This window comes from Ptychodera flava (assembly GCF_041260155.1).
Source record: "Ptychodera flava strain L36383 chromosome 23 unlocalized genomic scaffold, AS_Pfla_20210202 Scaffold_23__1_contigs__length_28996876_pilon, whole genome shotgun sequence".
In the NCBI taxonomy this organism is placed as follows: domain Eukaryota; kingdom Metazoa; phylum Hemichordata; class Enteropneusta; family Ptychoderidae; genus Ptychodera; species Ptychodera flava.
The window spans coordinates 28,556,615-28,574,671 of NW_027248277.1; the positions used below are offsets into that span (position 1 = coordinate 28,556,615).

Here is an 18,057-nt window from a genome sequence, read left to right on the forward strand (position 1 = left end):
TCTTTCGTATTGATGTTCTGAAAGTCAAGGTGAATGATAAGAAATTAAGAAATGGCAGGAACAGGAACAAAATTAACAACACTGCAACTAGCTCAGAATTTAAAGACACTTATCCATGCAAGTGGTGACCTTTCCGGTCTTGTAATGAAATCAATGCTAATTTGACAACTCAGACAAATGTGTCAACAAAAACTACACAAAAAAGGAGGAACAGGAAAGAGAGAAAGACAAAGTTTACAGAGCAGCAGTTTGGGATAAAAGAAACTGTGGAGATTGGCATGTATGTAGCTGTTGCATATGAAAGTGGTTGGTTTGCTTGAGAGATTTGTGAAGTAATGAGTATTCCTGCTTCATGTGTCAGAGTCAAGTTTCTGTCAAGAAGTAGTGCTGCTGTAAACTCATTTAAATGGCCAAACAAAGATGATGTGGCAATTATTGACTTGAAGTTTATTTTAAAAACAAATCTATGTGGCTCAAGGGATTCTCTACTGCGTGCTTGGTCAGTAGCAAACATTGCTGATGTGGAAAACTTGTATACAGCATTCCTTGAAGAGTACTTTTGACTCTAATGACTCTACTTAAAAAAAATGAAAAGCTATGGTTAGTTTACAATTTGTATTGAACCATAAAAAAAACCCCATACTTGCAGCTTGACTATAGTTTCAGGTAAGATATTGTAGGAGTTTTCATTGTCATGTTATCTTGTAGTTATCACTACTTTGTAGTACAATCGTAAACTTTCTAAATACAGTACTAGTGTTGACTGTAGGAATTTTGTAAATACAGTACTAGTGTTATAGGAATTTGCCGTTAATTCGTGATCACAAAATTTTATCTTCCTTGCCGCCATTAATAAGTGATCAGCTTAGGTCTTGTCCTTGATAAAATTGTATACAATGTACCTTCATCTCTGCCTTTAAATAGATAATTTTACTCCTGAAGCCTACACATTTTTCAATGACAAAACTGGAATACTAGCAATCTGAACACGCTTGAGCCATTGACATGCAAAAGGGAGTACCATGGGCACACATGCACACCTGCACATGCATCCAGCTATGTACGGTCAATGAAATATTTTTTCTTAACAATTTCACAACAGGAACACATCATTAATTAGAGTAAATGACTTGTCTCTTAGATATATACATACATGTAAATGTAAGGGTTTAAGTGCGACATATTCAAAGGATACCGTGTAAACTTTATGTATTACTGTGATCTGAATGTAGCCGGGCTGAAATTCAACCCACCACGAGCCTAAATTGTGAAAAATTGACTTTTTTCCTGATTTTTATGCACTGTAAGAAAAATATGAATGAAAAAAGCAGTATCTAACTATTTCTGTTGTTTAAACATAAAAAATACAATTAAAAAAACCCAAATTTCTCCAAGATCCTACGTATAGTTTTTGAACTATGGCTCTCTGAATGTAGTCGAAATTCACCGCATGAGCCGAAATTGTGAAAAATTGACATTTTTCTGTTTTTTTGAGCTCTCTAATAAAAATATGAATGAAAAAAATAAGAATTTGATTATTTCTGCTGTTTAAACATAAAAAAATACAATAAAAACACCAAATTTCACCAAGATGCTATGAATAGTTTTTCAATTATGGTTCTCTGAATGTCGCCAAAATTCAAAGTTTCTTCATTTGTTGCGCGAATTGGACAAAATTGACATTTTTCTGTATTTTAAGTGCTTCTATAGAAAAGAGTAGCCACTCATTTCATTAACTAGTCATCACTTTTGAGTTAACATATAAAGCAAAGAAAAATGACCAAGTTTTACCAAGCTACATTGCGTACTTTTCAAATTACAGTTCTCCAAATATGGAAGATATTCAAACTTCAGTGGTGCCGCGCGGAAAAATCTAAGTCATAGAAAATATTTTCCAACTTTCTCTATCTATTTCACATGCAAAAAAGCTTCATTTTTGACTGAACTCTCCTAATTTACTTATAAGTAAGTAGTTTATGAGTTTGTTAAATTTTATACCTAGTTATTTTGGTTTGAGGGGTAATTTTCACACCTAAAAGAGTCACTTTTGTGTTATTAGCACAATTTTATCATCCTTTTTCCCGGAAATGTTGGTTTTTTCAGACCTTGCGACTACTGTAACTCAAAACTACTTGACGGATTTTCAATTTTTTTGTTTTGCTTCATTCACCTTGCTTAGCAAGATTATGGGATCAAAAACTGGTTATTAATGACTTCAAATTTCCACTAAACTCCCTACTATATGGGACTATTTGACTTCTGAAAATTGTGAAAATTTAAAACACAAGACAGGAGTCAATAAACTAGTGTTAAAACCAATACATTATTATCTTAATATGAATATGTTAGAAAGATTACAAGTTGACAATGAAAATTGAGGAACAACAAATATAATGAAATACAATATGTGAGCCTTATTTCTCTGACCACAAAAGATAACATCTCCCCTGAGAACTTAAACGGAATTGACTGTTTTAAAGAAAAGCAGGTATAGTCACTATAGGGAAAAAGTGCGTGACTAGAGCGAGAAACTGACGCCTTCTCGCAATCGGTGAGAATCTGTTCTTATTCTCACCGCTGTCGGTGAGAAAATTTTAATCTCTACTGGAGATTGGTGAGAAATGCACTCCTTGGCGAGAATCAAGTATAAGAACAAATTCTCACCGGTGAGAATGGAAATTCACATTAAGTACAGCGAGAATTGAAATTCACTGGCGAGAATCATCAAGACTTGCCGTTCATTGGCGAGAATCATAAAGACTCCGAACGGCGAGTCTTGATGATTCTCGCCAGTGAATTTCAATTCTCGCTGTACTTAGTGAGAATTTCCATTCTCACCGGTGAGAATTTGTTCTCACACTTGATTCTCGCCAAGGAGTGCATTTCTCACCAATCTCCAGTGGAGATTAAAATTTTCTCACCGACAGCGGTGAGAATAAGAACAGATTCTCACCGATTGCAAGAAAGCGTCAGTTTTCTCGCTCTAGTCACATGCTTTTTCCCTATAGTGAGTACTGATCATTGTTGATTTGCCCAAAAAGTGTTCTATAATTTAAAGTTGTACATATACTAGACTTTCCATTTTGTTTTCACATGTTGGAATGCAAAATGATATATAAAACCATCATGTGATATGTGAAACACTGGCTTAAATTTGAAAAATTGCACTGCTACTCACTGCATGAAAACCCGATAATTCAGATAAATTCACATTAATAGGTTGCCTGTATTATAGTATAATACACGTGAATTCACATGAATCCACATGAATACAGGCTTGCTGAATACAAAAAATGGATTCTTGACTGTATTCATCTGTATATGCACTCTTCAGCTAAAATACATGCAATAATCCATGTTAATACAGTAAGTAGTATAGGGTTTTTATGCAGTGACTCCATTTGATAAAAAAAAAATTGATGCAGGTCTGACAGTTGAAATAAAAAAAATGCTGTCTCTCTGACCAAAAAAGTTCCCATACCCACTTCCTGCATACCCCCCCCTCCGAATTAAATGGGTCTCCCCTTAATATGCGCATGCGCATATAACAAGTTAGCCTTGTTTTGCAAGGACTTTGAAAAATCAAACCGACGCGATCTTGTGCCTTGGTGTTGTGCTAATTTTGACGTTTTAAAGTTTTTAGGTTTATTTGATGATGTTTTGTAAATATGAAGTTCACAGTGATGGTACTTTTGTTGCTGTCATGTATTTTTTGGCACGAAACGCTCCTTCGATAGACTGAAGAATGATGGCCTCCGTACTCGGTACTCCCCAGTACCGGTGAATCCATTGCCTTAGCGAGGCAATCCCACCGGCGGCCCCTACTAATAGCTGGGTGAGAGCGAGGGAACGCTCTATCCTTCTACCTCCATGTCATAACAAACTAGCGTCGTTTTATGTTGATGTACTGTCCTTTGACACAGCAATAACTTTTAGTTTTCTGTTGCCTATTTTGGGTAATTTCGACAGTTGTGCATTGATTTTGACATCATTGTTGACTTCGATCGCTAAAGACAGTGTGTGCTTATGTTGACCGATTTACGTGCACTTCAGAATCACGGCATAATCCGACATGGTAATTTGACATGATCATCAGATCATACATGATCCGAGATTGCACTTAAGCAAGGTGAACGATAACTAATGTTGTTTGTTTCACCGTCGTTTAATACCTATATTTCCACTAAAAGACCACTAGAATTTCCTCCTGGCTACTTTGAAATCGTGCATTGGCATGCATGTAGTTGTCAACATCACTATGCTTGAATGTAGTAGACTCTTACTATGAATATATCGACTGTCACTGCATATTGCATATGTGTGCAAGTCACTCCATATCATATCAAAAAATGTAGTATTGCGATGTTTGAGCTGCCACAAGCCAGAATTTAGTTTATGAGAAAGTTATCTTACATGAAAAACTCAGTTCTACTTGAACAAAATGCAAGCTATGTTGTATAACTATCATGAATAACATAATATTTTGTACCTATCACCATGTCAGAATGTCAGAAGGAAACAACCAGTCAGACAAACTGTGGTCAGGATGATACTGTCCTATTTTAATATTTTTCTCTTGGCACACACCAGATACTCATGACTGTGAAACAACATTTCCATATAATTGTATATTCAGTTTTTATATTTAGTTTGCTTTTCACCATATTGTATGTCCTTCCCTGCACCACATAATTCAAAATTAAATATTGTTTTTGGCCTATACATACTTGAGGGGTAAGCTTATTTAGTCTCATACATTAAAGATGCACTGTTGACCTACAGAGTCTAAACTTTTTATCATTGTATTGTAGATAGGTGTACACTCCAAATACTAAGTACAAGTGTGGTGTAACAAGCAATGTTTTTTAGTCAATGGCCCAAATTTATTTTCTATTTGATGGACAATAAATACATGTGTAATCAATGCCAACAATCCAGTTTAAGTAATTTGGTTTAGATTAGCCATTGTCCATTATATTACAATAGTTTGTGGCTAAATTTTCTCCCCCTTCTGTATCATATAAGTTCACCGTTTCCTGTTTTAGAGATTGTTGATCCTATGGAGTCCCATCTCTTATTCTTAATTCACTTTCACACATATCAAGGTTGTTGATACTTAGAATCCACACTTGAACTTATGCTGGGCAGTAACCAACCAGTTCAAATAACTTTCATTTATGTCCAAACAATTTGACTTTTTGCCAAATTTCACATTTATGGCAAATAATAAACAGTAAGGAGGTACACAGGACGTCGGTGCCCCCGGGCCCCATGTTAATGTTTTAATATTACAGATAGGCAATCTTGAACATCTTAGGAGAGATGTTATCCGCTTATTCACTCAAATTGAAAGACAGCAATTGTTGCATGTTATTATGTCTTTGTACCGCATTGCATAAGAATACTTGACACATGAAAACCGATACCGACAACCTGCTAAACCCATAATATTGATAATGTTTGAGAAGCTTTACGCAGGAAATATGGAATAAAAAAATAAAATACATCTGTTGATCTACCTGTCTGTGCAAATAGATTTATGATTTGTACCAAAGAAAGTACATTATCATGTTAAATCAACTATACGTGATAAACCAACAAAAGGGGAGATTTTGAAGCTCCATTAGTTTAAGTGTTTGATGAAATTTCCATTAATTTTGTCATTCGTAAAAATGATTTCTTATCCCACAATCATGTGTAAATCCCCAGTGTTCAATTTATCTTAAGACTGGAATTCATCCATACGTCAGTACTGCATATTGCATACAAGGTATGGTACGTACTGGTTAGGCCGATATTTTGTATTTAAACATGCATTTTTGACGGAAAGAGAGGATAATATCTTACTTACACCAATTAAAAAATGTTATCTTCATGTTGTTGCAGGAATCACAACGTAAGTTTCCTCCAAAACCAGTCGAGAAGCCTAAAGATGATAAACCCTTGGAAACAGAGAAATCCAAACTTCTTAATCCAACATCAACCACCCCAACACCAACACCACGAGCAGCGGCATCACCGTCAAAAAAACCCATACCCAAGCCACGAGCGATGCCACCACCAGTCAAGTTGCCAAAACCAAAGCCAAGGACAGACATAAAAAAGGTGAAAATACTAAAATAAAAATTTATCCATACAGCTTCCCTCTTTCAATGGTAGATTGATTTAACTCTTTGAGCGCTGCAATTTATCCCATCAAAGCTATAGTTTGCAATATTTTACCAATTTTGTGAATTTTACTGCAATTTTTTTGAAAATTTTGGACCAAATAAACATCAGATTTTATTCGCTTTAGATTTTTATCAAAATTTTAGCAAAAATTAGAAAAATTAACTAGTGTTTATTTTGATGTAGGGGACAAAAATTGACTTTGGCGCTCAAAGGATTAATACAAACCAGAAGTGCCATAGAGTTGTCTCGATCTTATACAATAAAACAATGAAATGGTTTGTCAGAGGTAAGAATAAGACCCATGTTTAATATCAACAGAATAGACTGGAAATGATTGAAGTGACTTTGGAAATCAAGTGAAGAATAATTGACAATGCCAGCGTCAATACAAACTCTCACCCTTAAACTACAAAGCTGTGCATGTTGTTTCTGCTCTTTTCTCAATTCAACTCAACATCATCCAATTTATGTATCATCATACAAAAGGTTCAGCCGTTATCGTTTTCTCAAATTTCACATCCTCTATTGCTGTGGTTCATTTCAGAAACCAACCATTCCCCCACCCAAACCACAAAAGCCTATAAAACCCACAAAGCCCCAAAACAAGGAACAAGCAGATAAACTATCACAAGAATAAACAGTTTCCCCTTCACCAAAAAAGAGCCAGAGAAGATCCTGCTTCCTCCAATGGAACCAGAGAAAGTTATACTGCCCTCAACGGACAAGAAAGGAGATGAAAAGAAAGAGGAAGACAATATGGATGTGACTAAAGATGATGAAGAGATGGACGTGAAGAAAGAGAAAGAAAAGACAGAGGAGAAAGACGTGAAGACAGAGGAAAGTATAGACATGAATATTGAAAGTATGAAAGAGAAATTACCGTTAACAGCAAAAGTTGAAAATCAAGAAGCTGAAGAAAAGGTTGCTCCTCCAAAGAAAGTGACATCTTTGACTTTGTGAAGCAAGAGATGGAGGAGAAGCTGCAAAAAGAAGCAGCAAAAGAGAAAATGATAGATGTCCAAGAGCAGAGTGCTGAAGAGGAGTTCTCTAAGGATGATGTGAAGGAGATAGACGGTAAGATGGAGAAAGATGAAAACATGGAGGAGGAAGAAGACGTCAAAGTCAAGAACAAAAAGGAAAAGGGTGTGAAAGGAGGGATAAAGGTGATCACTAGAGATGAGAAAAAAATAGGAATAAAGGAAGATGAAGATGAGGATGATGATTGGGTGAAAATATCCACAGGGGATGAACAGGATATCCTGGAGGATAGTGTTACCAGGGCTGGAAAAGAGGAGAATATTGGCACTGTTGTCAGTGTGGACGCAGATAATGTTGATAGGTTACCTAGCAAAGAAGAGAAAACTGAACCCAAAAGATAGAGGAAATTGTCATTCCAAATGAAACAAATGTAGCAAAGGAGGCAGAACAGGAAAACAAGGAAATTAAACTTGCCAATTTTGAACAAACTCTTCAACTTGACAAGCTTAATGACGTAAAGAAGAAACCTGCGGACTCAGAACTTATAGAGCCGACTGAGAAATTTACAACAGAAGAAAAGACGAAAGAAGTCAGAACAGTGGATGAGTCACCAAAATACCCGGGAGCCTGTCTAAAGTGTCAGCAACTTCCCCAAGCCCAGAAAGAAAGAAGGATATTATTATTATTGAGAAGAAACCATTGAGCACTGAAGCATGGGAACGGGAAGCTAAGGTAGGAGTCACACAGACTTTTCCGGATCTCCCCCCTCCCTATGCATGGATTAGTCCACTAAATTCCAAACAAATGAGTGAACAAAGCATATTCCTGATTAATAAAGAGAAAGTAACTTGTTTCACTAAATGTAAAATTCAGCGGAAAACACAGGTTTGCAAGGTGTGATTTAAATAGGTATATACACATAGAACAAGATGTGTACCATGTCAAGAAATATGTCCCTTCAAGTGAATCTACAGCAATGAAGATTTGGAAGGAGTGAAATGAAAAATGACCTGGCCACCCAGAGGCTTCTCCCTGTTTAAACAATTCTTTGAGCCATGTTCATTATTCTTTGCATGCATTTTAATATACACTGGGTGTCCATCTACAAATTACATTATACAAAATTAACATTTTACAAAACAACGTACAAGAGTCCATGCTTAAGTCTTGGTGATCAATACAAGACTAGTTGTAATTCCCTTTCTGTGAAAGTTGGGTACTTTTCAGCAACAAGCAAAAAATCCATCAAATAGTACAGCAAATTTGACATGATTTAAAACCTACATGTACATAGTGTATTGGATCACAGTTGATTGACGCCAAGTTTGGTTCCCATGAAACAGAAAGTGAAAGAAGGTTCTGCCTTGAAACCTCTTGAAAAGATAGACAGTTCATCGACAGCACCAGCGAGCAGCGAGACCAATGAAGGACCTGCATGGTTGCCAGAAGAAAAGGCCAGGCAAAGGGCAGCTAAAGCTTCTTTAGACTTGAAAGATGAGAGCAAGGCCAGCAACGGAGAAGTGAGTCCCAGAAATGATAAAGAGAATGATGAGAAGACACCTGCATGGGCCATGGAAACCAAGACTAAGAAAAAACTGCCACCAATACCGTATGTGTTGGCCGGAAGAGCTGTTGCTTGAGGGCGCTGTTTGCACTCCTTATAAAAAATGTTGAGAGCAAAGAGCACCCTCAAGCAACATATATTCAGGTCTACAGCAAGTTGACAAGCTTACCATACACCGTGTGCCCAAACTTGATGGTCAGTGGACTGACCCATAAATTTCATTGTTTTAACACCATTCATTTCATATGCAATTAATATTTGCCCATACATAAAAGGGAAACAGTCATCAGAACTGCACCTGTGCAAATTTCTTGTTCACAAGTATATCGTGCATAATATCTAGATGATCTAATCATCATAGCTGCAACATTCAAATTATACGATGTAGATTATGACTGACATGTTTTAACTTTCACCAATCACTCGTACCTTGGATAAAGTGTTTACATTGGTCGTATACAACCTTTGAGTGCAGTTCTGATGACTGTATCCCTTGAAAGGGCTAGTAGCTTGAGCTTTTGATGATTTTTTTCTCCATATTTGTTTTGTACTCAATCACAAGTTCTTGTTCTACCTCACAAAGCCTGGTAAACCCAAAACTACGCAGCTTGTCAACACAGCATCTATAAATGTAAAATGCACCGTTATTGTTTTATGTGAATTCTAGAATGGACCAGAATTCAATTGTCAACAATATCATATTATAATAATAATAAACTTTATTTCGAGAACCAGCTCATATGACACACTAAAAAAACTAAAAAAAGACTAAAACAAACCAACAGAGCGACAATTTAAAAGCAATCTCTGTACAATATTTTCCAAAAAGCACTATTAAGACGCACATACATAGACAACGCAGCAGCAATTAATGAATTTTCACTTTTTACCAATCTTAAATAAAACCTGGAACGCAAGGTGCGTTGCTTGCTTTCAAAGGTCATGATATCATTGTTTACAAAAGTACCCGTTATACTCAATTTTCGGTCAACCCGTAACAGGATTCTGAAAACGTTGTTGTATGCAACTCGGACATCATTTATGCATTTTTTCGTGAAGAGACGCCATAAATGCGAACAATACATAGTACAATATGCTTGAAACAAAGTTATTTTGACTGAATAGGAACAGTTCGAAAAATTGACGAACAAGAGAATTGGCATTAATATAAAACAACCTTAACAGACGCTTCATGTCGTCAATATCATTACCCATACAATTCAAAATTACTCCAAGGTATGAATGCTTATCAACAAAAGACAAAATGGTATCATTAAGGTAAACACTGGGGATACGGACAATTTTAAGTTGATCTGGAATAACGGCAAGGCATTTCATTTTTTCGGATTAAAGATAATATCGTGAATAACAGCATAACTAGAACACGTTTTCAAAGGCTATTGAGACCTTTAACAGTTGGACAAATCAAAACAATATCGTCAGCATATAACAGATGGTTAATGCACATACCACCAACGTGGCAACCAACTTTTGTATTGATGAGCAAATTACTCAGCTTATCAATGTATACAGAGATAGAATACCACCCTGTCTAACACCATTGCGAACAGAGAAACATTCTGATAAAACAGACCCCCATTTAACACGAAACTCTTGATGTCTGTACCAATAAGTTAAGATTCTAACTATGAAAACAGGTACGCCTCTATCAATCAATTTTCGAAATAATGTCCAGTGATTCACTCTATCGAACGCCTTAGTGGCGTCTAAAAAGCAAAGAAACACAGGGCTATTGTGCCGATTGTAAAAATCAACAATTTCTTTCAAGAGGAAAACACACATGTCAGTTGAGTGACTTTCTTTGAACCCAAATTGGTGATCAGTGGTATCAAGCAACCTGTCACATTTTTTAAGAATCAAAATTTCATACACCTTGGAAATAACTGTAGCAATGGCGATTGGACGATAATTACTGGGGTCAGTCACATCACCATTTTTGTTTTTAACAAGAGGGATCAAAGTGGTATCAAGCATACGGGAAGGTAAATACCCATGAACATGTGAAGCAGTGAACAAGATAGAAAGGAGAACATGAAGACGGTGATGTGCATATTTCAGATGCTCCGCCACTAAACCATCGGGTCCAGAAGCTTTGCCACTTGCTAGCCTAGAAACACACTCACTGATGGCAGTTGGAGAAGTAATCATTTCATCATCAAAAGTAGTTATAGAAAAACTATCTTTTACATAGGATTCATTACTACAGTTTGAAACAGACGATAGTAACTCTGCAAAATGATTACGCCACATTTTCGCTATATCATTATGCCCGTTGCAACCTCCAATAGAAGAAGACAAAGGTGCAGACTTATTTTTGCTACTAGCATTTTTCCAAAATTGCTTAACATTTTTGTTTGAAAGATTGTCAGCCAGAGCATCCGCTCTCATCCGAGACTCGTTATCTCTGCACATCTTAAACATAAATTTGAACTTAGCACGAGTCATTCTCATAAGATCGAAAATTGGACTGTACCGAGGGCTGCCACTTTCTCTTCACAAAAGGAAGGCATCGCGGGCAATAGAATGATACTCTTTAACATGCTGATTCAAACCAGGAATAGATTTCTCTCTGCATTTAGAATAAGACTTAGTGGAGATGGCATGTGAAGAAGCCAAAGATAAAGCATGCTCAATATCATCATAAAGTTTAGCAATAGACGAAATATGAACAGGGTCTTTACAATGCGGGTTATGACAGGTAAAGCATCCCTGTTTATATCATATTGCTCAGATACTTGTTTGAACAATTAAAGTATCAATGCAAAGACTCATTATCGATTTTCGACCAATCAATGGGCCTGTAGAAGTTTTGCTCCCTGGATGAAAATCATATTTTTGAAGAAAATTCATATTACAAGACACATTCAGTTGAAAATGGTCGGACTCGAGATACTCATGAAGAATCTTGATCTCATGAATACTACTATGCGCTCTATGAGTGGAAATACAATGATCAAGATGTTGTATGGTGAGCCTTGCTATAATAAGTAAAATTACTCTGTTTTTCACCTAAAAGTTTGACATATGAACAAATTAGATCACTGACATCGCAGAATGCTTTCATCTCATTGCCAAATTCAGAATTGATATCGGCATTCCAATCACCTATGACAAACACATTGTTAGATGGCGAGTCATCGATACAAGTAAAAATTTTGGCTAGATATTTAACAAAGACATGATAATATCACTACAAGAGGTTGGCATATAACTATTTCAAATTGTGAGAATACCTCCAGAATGTGAAATCTTGAGGCCAATCAAGCGACTGTCATTGTACCGTTTCACCTTAACAGAATGAAGGGATTTTCTCAACAACACTGTGACACCTCCATATGGACGACCGTGGTGAAGTCAAGCTTCCTCATTCATGGCACTTTCTCCAACAGCGTAGAAATCACTACGTATCTGTGACAATAAGCTGAGTTCAGATTTATTCAGCCAAAGTTCCTGAAGAAGACAGATATCACCATTTTTACAAATGTCATTGACTGTGCGCATTGATGATTTAATATTATCAATGCCGTGTACATATGTACAGGCTGTGTTGACAAGCTGAATATTGTGTATCTCAACATGCTTTTGAGATAAGAACAAGAAACCATAGTTGACATCAAAATCAAAGATTGCAAAAAAAAATTAAAACCAATAGGTGTACTTGCCTTGTAATTTCTGGTCTTCTGTTCTCAGGATATTGTGTGTCGCTGTTTTTAGTGATGTGCAAAATCAGTCTTGTAGCAATTTCAACCTTTTATTTTTTGTGATTGAGACCATATCACAGTGAATATTTCAACCATGAACAGGCAAAAACCAAAGGTGTCACCACGACCCAAAGAAGACAGCAAGTCACCATCTTCTGTGCCTCAGTGGAAACAAGAACTAGCGAAGAGAAGACAAGAGTCAGAAACACCAGGTCAGTCCAAGTGAAAATATCATCACTTCATATGACTCAGCCATAAGACTGTTCACAAATATTATTGTTTCCTCATAAATATGCAAAAATATGTGTTAGATTATGTTTTTGAAAATTACACGTGAAGAATTACAAAAATACATCTAAGTAGGCGACTGCTAGTGTGACAAAAAACATATTTATGGTTCACACCACAAGCTGCAACAACAGCCATGCATGCAACATTGACATATTTTATCTGTGTTATAACAGCTGGGGCATCGCTGCATGTGTGCAACTAAACTTGACTGTGAACAGTAGTATTGACCTTTGCAATCCATTCTTGGACTCCATATTTTGGTTTCATCATATTGTTTACTAAATATTGAATCCTTTCAAAAACAAATCTTTGAAAAACCCAAGGAGTAATCAATCATAAAAAGAACTGGTAAATGCAAATTGTAATAATGTCTTCATTTGGGAATAGAATGTTTCAATTTGACTGTGTTCAGTACGTGGAAATTGCCATAAGACTGGTACAGTATTATAGCTTTACCATGATTTTAATAGGCAGGGAGAGGGGATGTCAGCATAATAACAAAAATATTACCTTTCCGCATTTGTCTTGATGTTTGACCAATGGCCAGTAAGTGCGTTTCATCTTGGCAAAGTCAGTCATTTGTGTCTGGAAACTGAGTAAAAACAGAAACACAAAGTGGTGTCAGAGTTGACAATGTCTCTTGAAAACAAAACCTTCAACTCTACCACAGTACTAGTGTTATGTTGATGTTTTCCATGCAGGTAAAACGAAACCACTAGTCGTAACACCACCACCAAATGAGTCACCATCACCCATGGTGACAACTCTGCCACAGTGGCAGCTAGACCTGGCAGCTAGGAGGAAATCGGCCAAAGAAAGCAGTCTGAAGAAGTATAGAGAAGAGGAAAAAGTGAGACGTTGCCAACTGAACCAGCGTGGAAGATAGAGGCAGCCAAGAGACGGAAACAGAGGCAGAGTATGGGAAGTGTTGAAGGCAGTCCAAGTGTATGTCATCTTCTCTTGCTTTGAACACTTTGCTTTTTTGTGACAACGCTTTGTTATGATTGTCCAAATGTTGTGTATACAATGGTCTGTGAAATGCTGCATGTAAAGCCAGTTGATATACTGTGCTTTAAATGTTCGTTGGAAATTTTTGACGGTACGTTTTCTAAACCCATTGAAATATTCAACAACATTATAAGTGCATTTTTAGCTTGTCACAATACACACATCATAGTACATTGCACATGACGTCATATTTTCTCAATTTAACCCTTTCACCACCATGGTTTGTCCCCAATCAATTGTTTTCTATGGTAAAGTTGGAGCTGTATACAGGGAACTGGGGTGAAAGGGTTAAATCTACCGTAGTGTTTGTGCATCAAATCTCTATAACGAGGTCATCTTAATCAGATGCAAAATTTTCCCCATTTCTCAGTATTTGTAGGATAAAAAGTATTTTCAAGTGAACAAGTCATTGACAACGACCAGTGTTCGCGCTACCGCTCGCCAGACAGCAAAATGGCGAATTGATTGACTCATTGGCGACTCAGACTGCCAAAGCATTCGCCAGACTGGTGACTCGAAATTTGCAACGTTGGTTCTCTATGTTCTAGGCCTACCATAGACTGTCTCGCTTCTGTTTTATGACCATGGTCCTCTAATGTTCTGTTGCATTGCGTTAATTTTTTTAACTTCTTTGGGAGTCTTTTGCCATAAACTTTGTACTCAAGTGGGTTTTTATTTGCATAAAATGTGTCAAAAATGCGTACGTTTGCATAAAGTTACCGCGGAGTCCGTACGTGAGTCAAACTTGCTGATAGATTTTTCCATAGAAGTTGGGGTTAAATTTTCCTTAGATGCGCATGCTCTGTTACCTATAAACAATAAGCTGGGCATCTTCAGCATTAACGTCTCTCGGACGTTGATCTGCCGTAGCGTACAATCACCGTCCCTCCACCCACGCGGCCACGGACGGTGGTACAATGTAGCGGCCATGTGCAGGTTCCATGCCGTATGATGTACGTTCCTTTGGCAGTATAAAGACTTCATGTTCACAGAAAAAACTCTTTTACTACAAACTAAGTGTATGCCAAGGCTAGACAAATAAGCAGACTGCGGTCAAAATCCAATGGGACCTCAGGATTGCCACTCTGCAGACTCTAGATGGTCACTCGAGCCGTAAACAGTATACACCAGTGACACCAACCATAACAATACACGTAACTGTATTGTTGTTTACGTGAGAATTTCCTGCCTGTCTAGAACCGGACCTTGCCCCTTGCAGAATTTGCAATTATTGAAAAAATTCTATCCTATAGTTATCCCTATATACATGCAGCTCTATTGGCTTGCTTAGAATTAGATGTGCACATAATTAATGAGGTACAATATGTGGTTTCATAAGGTGTCCCATCATACCATACATGAAGGTTGTAGCACTTGTGGTTACTGAGTTATGGAGAAATATGTATATTTGTGGTCAAAGGTCACCAAGGTCACGTGACATTTTGTCAAAACAAATTGTATTGCTAAGTTATCCCTATATACCAAAAATCAAACCTCTAGCTCTATTACCTCGCTCAAAATTAGATATGCACATAATTAATGAGGTACAAGATGAGACGTCATAAGGTGTCCCATCATACCGTATATGAAGGGTGTGGCACTTGTGGTTACTGAGTTATGGACAAATATGCATATGTGAGGTCAAAGGTCAATGAGGTCACGTGACATTTTGTCAAAATATCTGAGATATCTGTGTGAACTGATGGACGAACGGACGGACATGACCCAAACTATAAGCCCCCTGGACTTCATCCGTGGGGACTAAAAACTGTTGCATCCTTTTTGCAATATAAATATGATGAGAAACTAAATTTTTATTTTGCTTGGCCTTATACATGGGAGTCTATGGAGAACTGCCTTATACATGGGAGTCTATGGAGGTGTAAACTAAAAAGTCCTCTAACATGGCCAAATTTGATTGCATTGTGAAACAAATCGACGTGCATCTGCATGGGGTAGGGTACTATCCTTGTGCAAAGTTTGAAAGAAATTGACCAGGGCATGTCTGAGATATCTGCGTGAACGGACGCACGCACGCATGCACGCACACACACACACGCACGGACATGACCAAACCTATAAGTCCCCCCGGACGGTGTCCGTGGGGACTAATTATAACCAATATTGTAAATGTACACATACTCCCATGCCAACAAGCTCTTGTACATACTGAAACGTATCAGCACAACTCATGAGCTTACACCTGTCACACACTGAGCAAGGCTATTGCAACAGATCAAATCTAGCAGTAGCACACTTCTGTCCATGATCTCTGACTGAAAAACTAAGGAACTGATATCACTATATGGAATAAATCAAGTTTTACAAAGACCAACTAAAATCTTTTTTATTGTTTTGCTTGTCACAGCCTGACAAAGGAACCAGATGCCAATATACCACACGTGGAAGAAGGAATTCTTGAAAGACGACGCAAATCTGATAATCTCAAAGAAACACAGCAACCACGGACAGTGCTAATGTGAAGACATCGTCATCTGAGAGCAAATTACAGTGGTCTTCCAGAACTGTCAAAACAAGAATTGCCTCCGATTCAAGTAAGTCAGATTGTACTTATTGTAAGTGTAAACTGCACTTTATTGTCACATGGTACATGTATCTCAAGCGTTTTGCTTTTCATTGCATGTTTATTGCCATGTTTAGACACAGTGCCAGCATTTATTTGATATGCTGTGGTGTAATCATCATTCAGGCTGAAACACATGCATATTGACCATTGGCAATGGACGATTCTTACTGAAATGGACACACATCCGGAAAAAATGAAATCAACTCAATATTCACTTGCATAGAATCATTCTCAGAAATAAATTATAAAAAAATATTTTCACATAAAATTCCATAAAATTAAGCAATATGAATTCACAAATTTTATCCAAAACTTTTCCTCTCAAAGTTTATACAAAAAAGCAAAATGTGTTTTGTAGGTTCTCTACATTTTGAAATTGAATAACAATAAATTGTTCTATCATGACAACAAAAAGATGTTGTAAACTTCAGCAATGAATATCTCTCCTGATAATATGGAGTGCATTTCAGGAAATGTGTTCCTATGAATATCATTTTGTTCTGTACAAACACTGCCAGAATTTTATTGAATATCATTATCATATACACTGATTGTAATGTATTTGCATGCAGGTAGGTTTCACTATGATTACATATTCTGAACTTGTAAGTTGCTTTGTTTCATGTTTATGATTTGTTAGTTGCTACATTGTCATTCAACAGTTTGTTTCAGCAATGACACTGGAACAAGACAGCTTTCCACACTAATGGCTGTGCAAACCTATTTGCCACACATACATGCTTAAGCCTGCACACAACGACCACTCGTCATAGCTAAAACACACCGCTAGGACAACCATCGCCATTAGAATTAAATATAGGGATTTGGTTTTCAAAAAATCCATGCTTCTTTATATTGCACCCTGCATTTTCAGAACTATCAGTTATCAGTCATCCATAATCCCGCATGTGTATTTTTTGCATGCAAACATAGGAAGAACTCTCCCTAGACGTAGGTTTATTTTGGTTTAATTTTTTTACTAACATGTATTCTATAAAATATGACAGATTTAGTTTACTGGTTTTGCTGTGGTTGTATAACGAAACAAAGAAGATGTATATTTGTGCGTTTAAAAGTTTTACAGTGGTAGAAATTTTGTTGCTGTGTGTTTGTTGGTGACTTGCTGTAAATGGCTTACAAAATATCTTCTCATGAACTGATGCAGATTCTTGGTGGAATTCCTGTATTTTGTGTTTCCGTAGATGCAGAATTATTTTTTTAACTTTGAACAGATTTCTCTAAGATTTGAGTTTGATCACACACATATCTTTTAATATTCTCACAAGAGTTTGCATACTCCGATGTTTATCCAAATTTTCAAATTTTGTAAGTCATTGTCACGGGCAGTGTAGCAGCGATGCACACATAATTACTGACAGAATAACTCATGGCTGCAGACATAGTGCATATCAATGTACATTGTGTGTGAAAGTCTGAGAATGTGAAAACATGAAGTAAGTACATGTATGTATGTGTGTATGTCTGTGTGTGGCAAAAATGCATGCGCCTTTAAATGCATGTCAGTATTATCTGAAGGAACAGTGTGAGTGTAGTAGCAATCTGTCAGTGAATTTGTCCAAGCATTAGGATACTCGTACTATCAGTCAGAATACTGTATGATTTACATGTCTACCACTGTTATGAGTATGTCTACTGTGTTGCTGATGCATATGTACTGTACACTTGAATTATGATCTGAAGACATATATATATATATATATTTATATAATATATAT

General features: G+C 36.8%; 3 protein-coding genes across 4 annotated transcripts in view; 2 read left to right on the forward strand and 1 right to left on the reverse strand.

The window, feature by feature from the left end:
* The window catches only part of LOC139123706 (uncharacterized), a 49,053-nt gene extending 41,285 nt beyond the window's left edge, over nt 1–7,768 (forward strand). For both annotated transcript variants that reach the window (XM_070689867.1, XM_070689868.1), the window contains exons 3-4: nt 5,887–6,105; nt 6,716–7,768. In XM_070689867.1, coding sequence (XP_070545968.1) covers nt 7,140–7,550 — 411 coding nt within the window. In that variant the 5' untranslated portion in view covers nt 5,887–6,105; nt 6,716–7,139 and the 3' untranslated portion in view covers nt 7,551–7,768. The remainder of the gene's footprint in view (nt 1–5,886; nt 6,106–6,715) is intronic.
* The window catches only part of LOC139123893 (ubiquitin-conjugating enzyme E2 Z-like), a 446,060-nt gene that overhangs the window by 132,003 nt on the left and 296,000 nt on the right, over nt 1–18,057 (reverse strand). The gene's annotated exons all lie outside the window — the stretch shown is intronic.
* Nucleotides 12,530–18,057, forward strand: part of LOC139124297 (putative uncharacterized protein DDB_G0290521) — a 42,081-nt gene continuing 36,553 nt past the window's right edge. The window contains exons 1-3 of the mRNA XM_070690438.1: nt 12,530–12,647; nt 13,428–13,557; nt 16,186–16,289. Of these exons, the coding sequence (XP_070546539.1) occupies nt 12,530–12,647; nt 13,428–13,557; nt 16,186–16,289 (352 nt within the window). The remainder of the gene's footprint in view (nt 12,648–13,427; nt 13,558–16,185; nt 16,290–18,057) is intronic.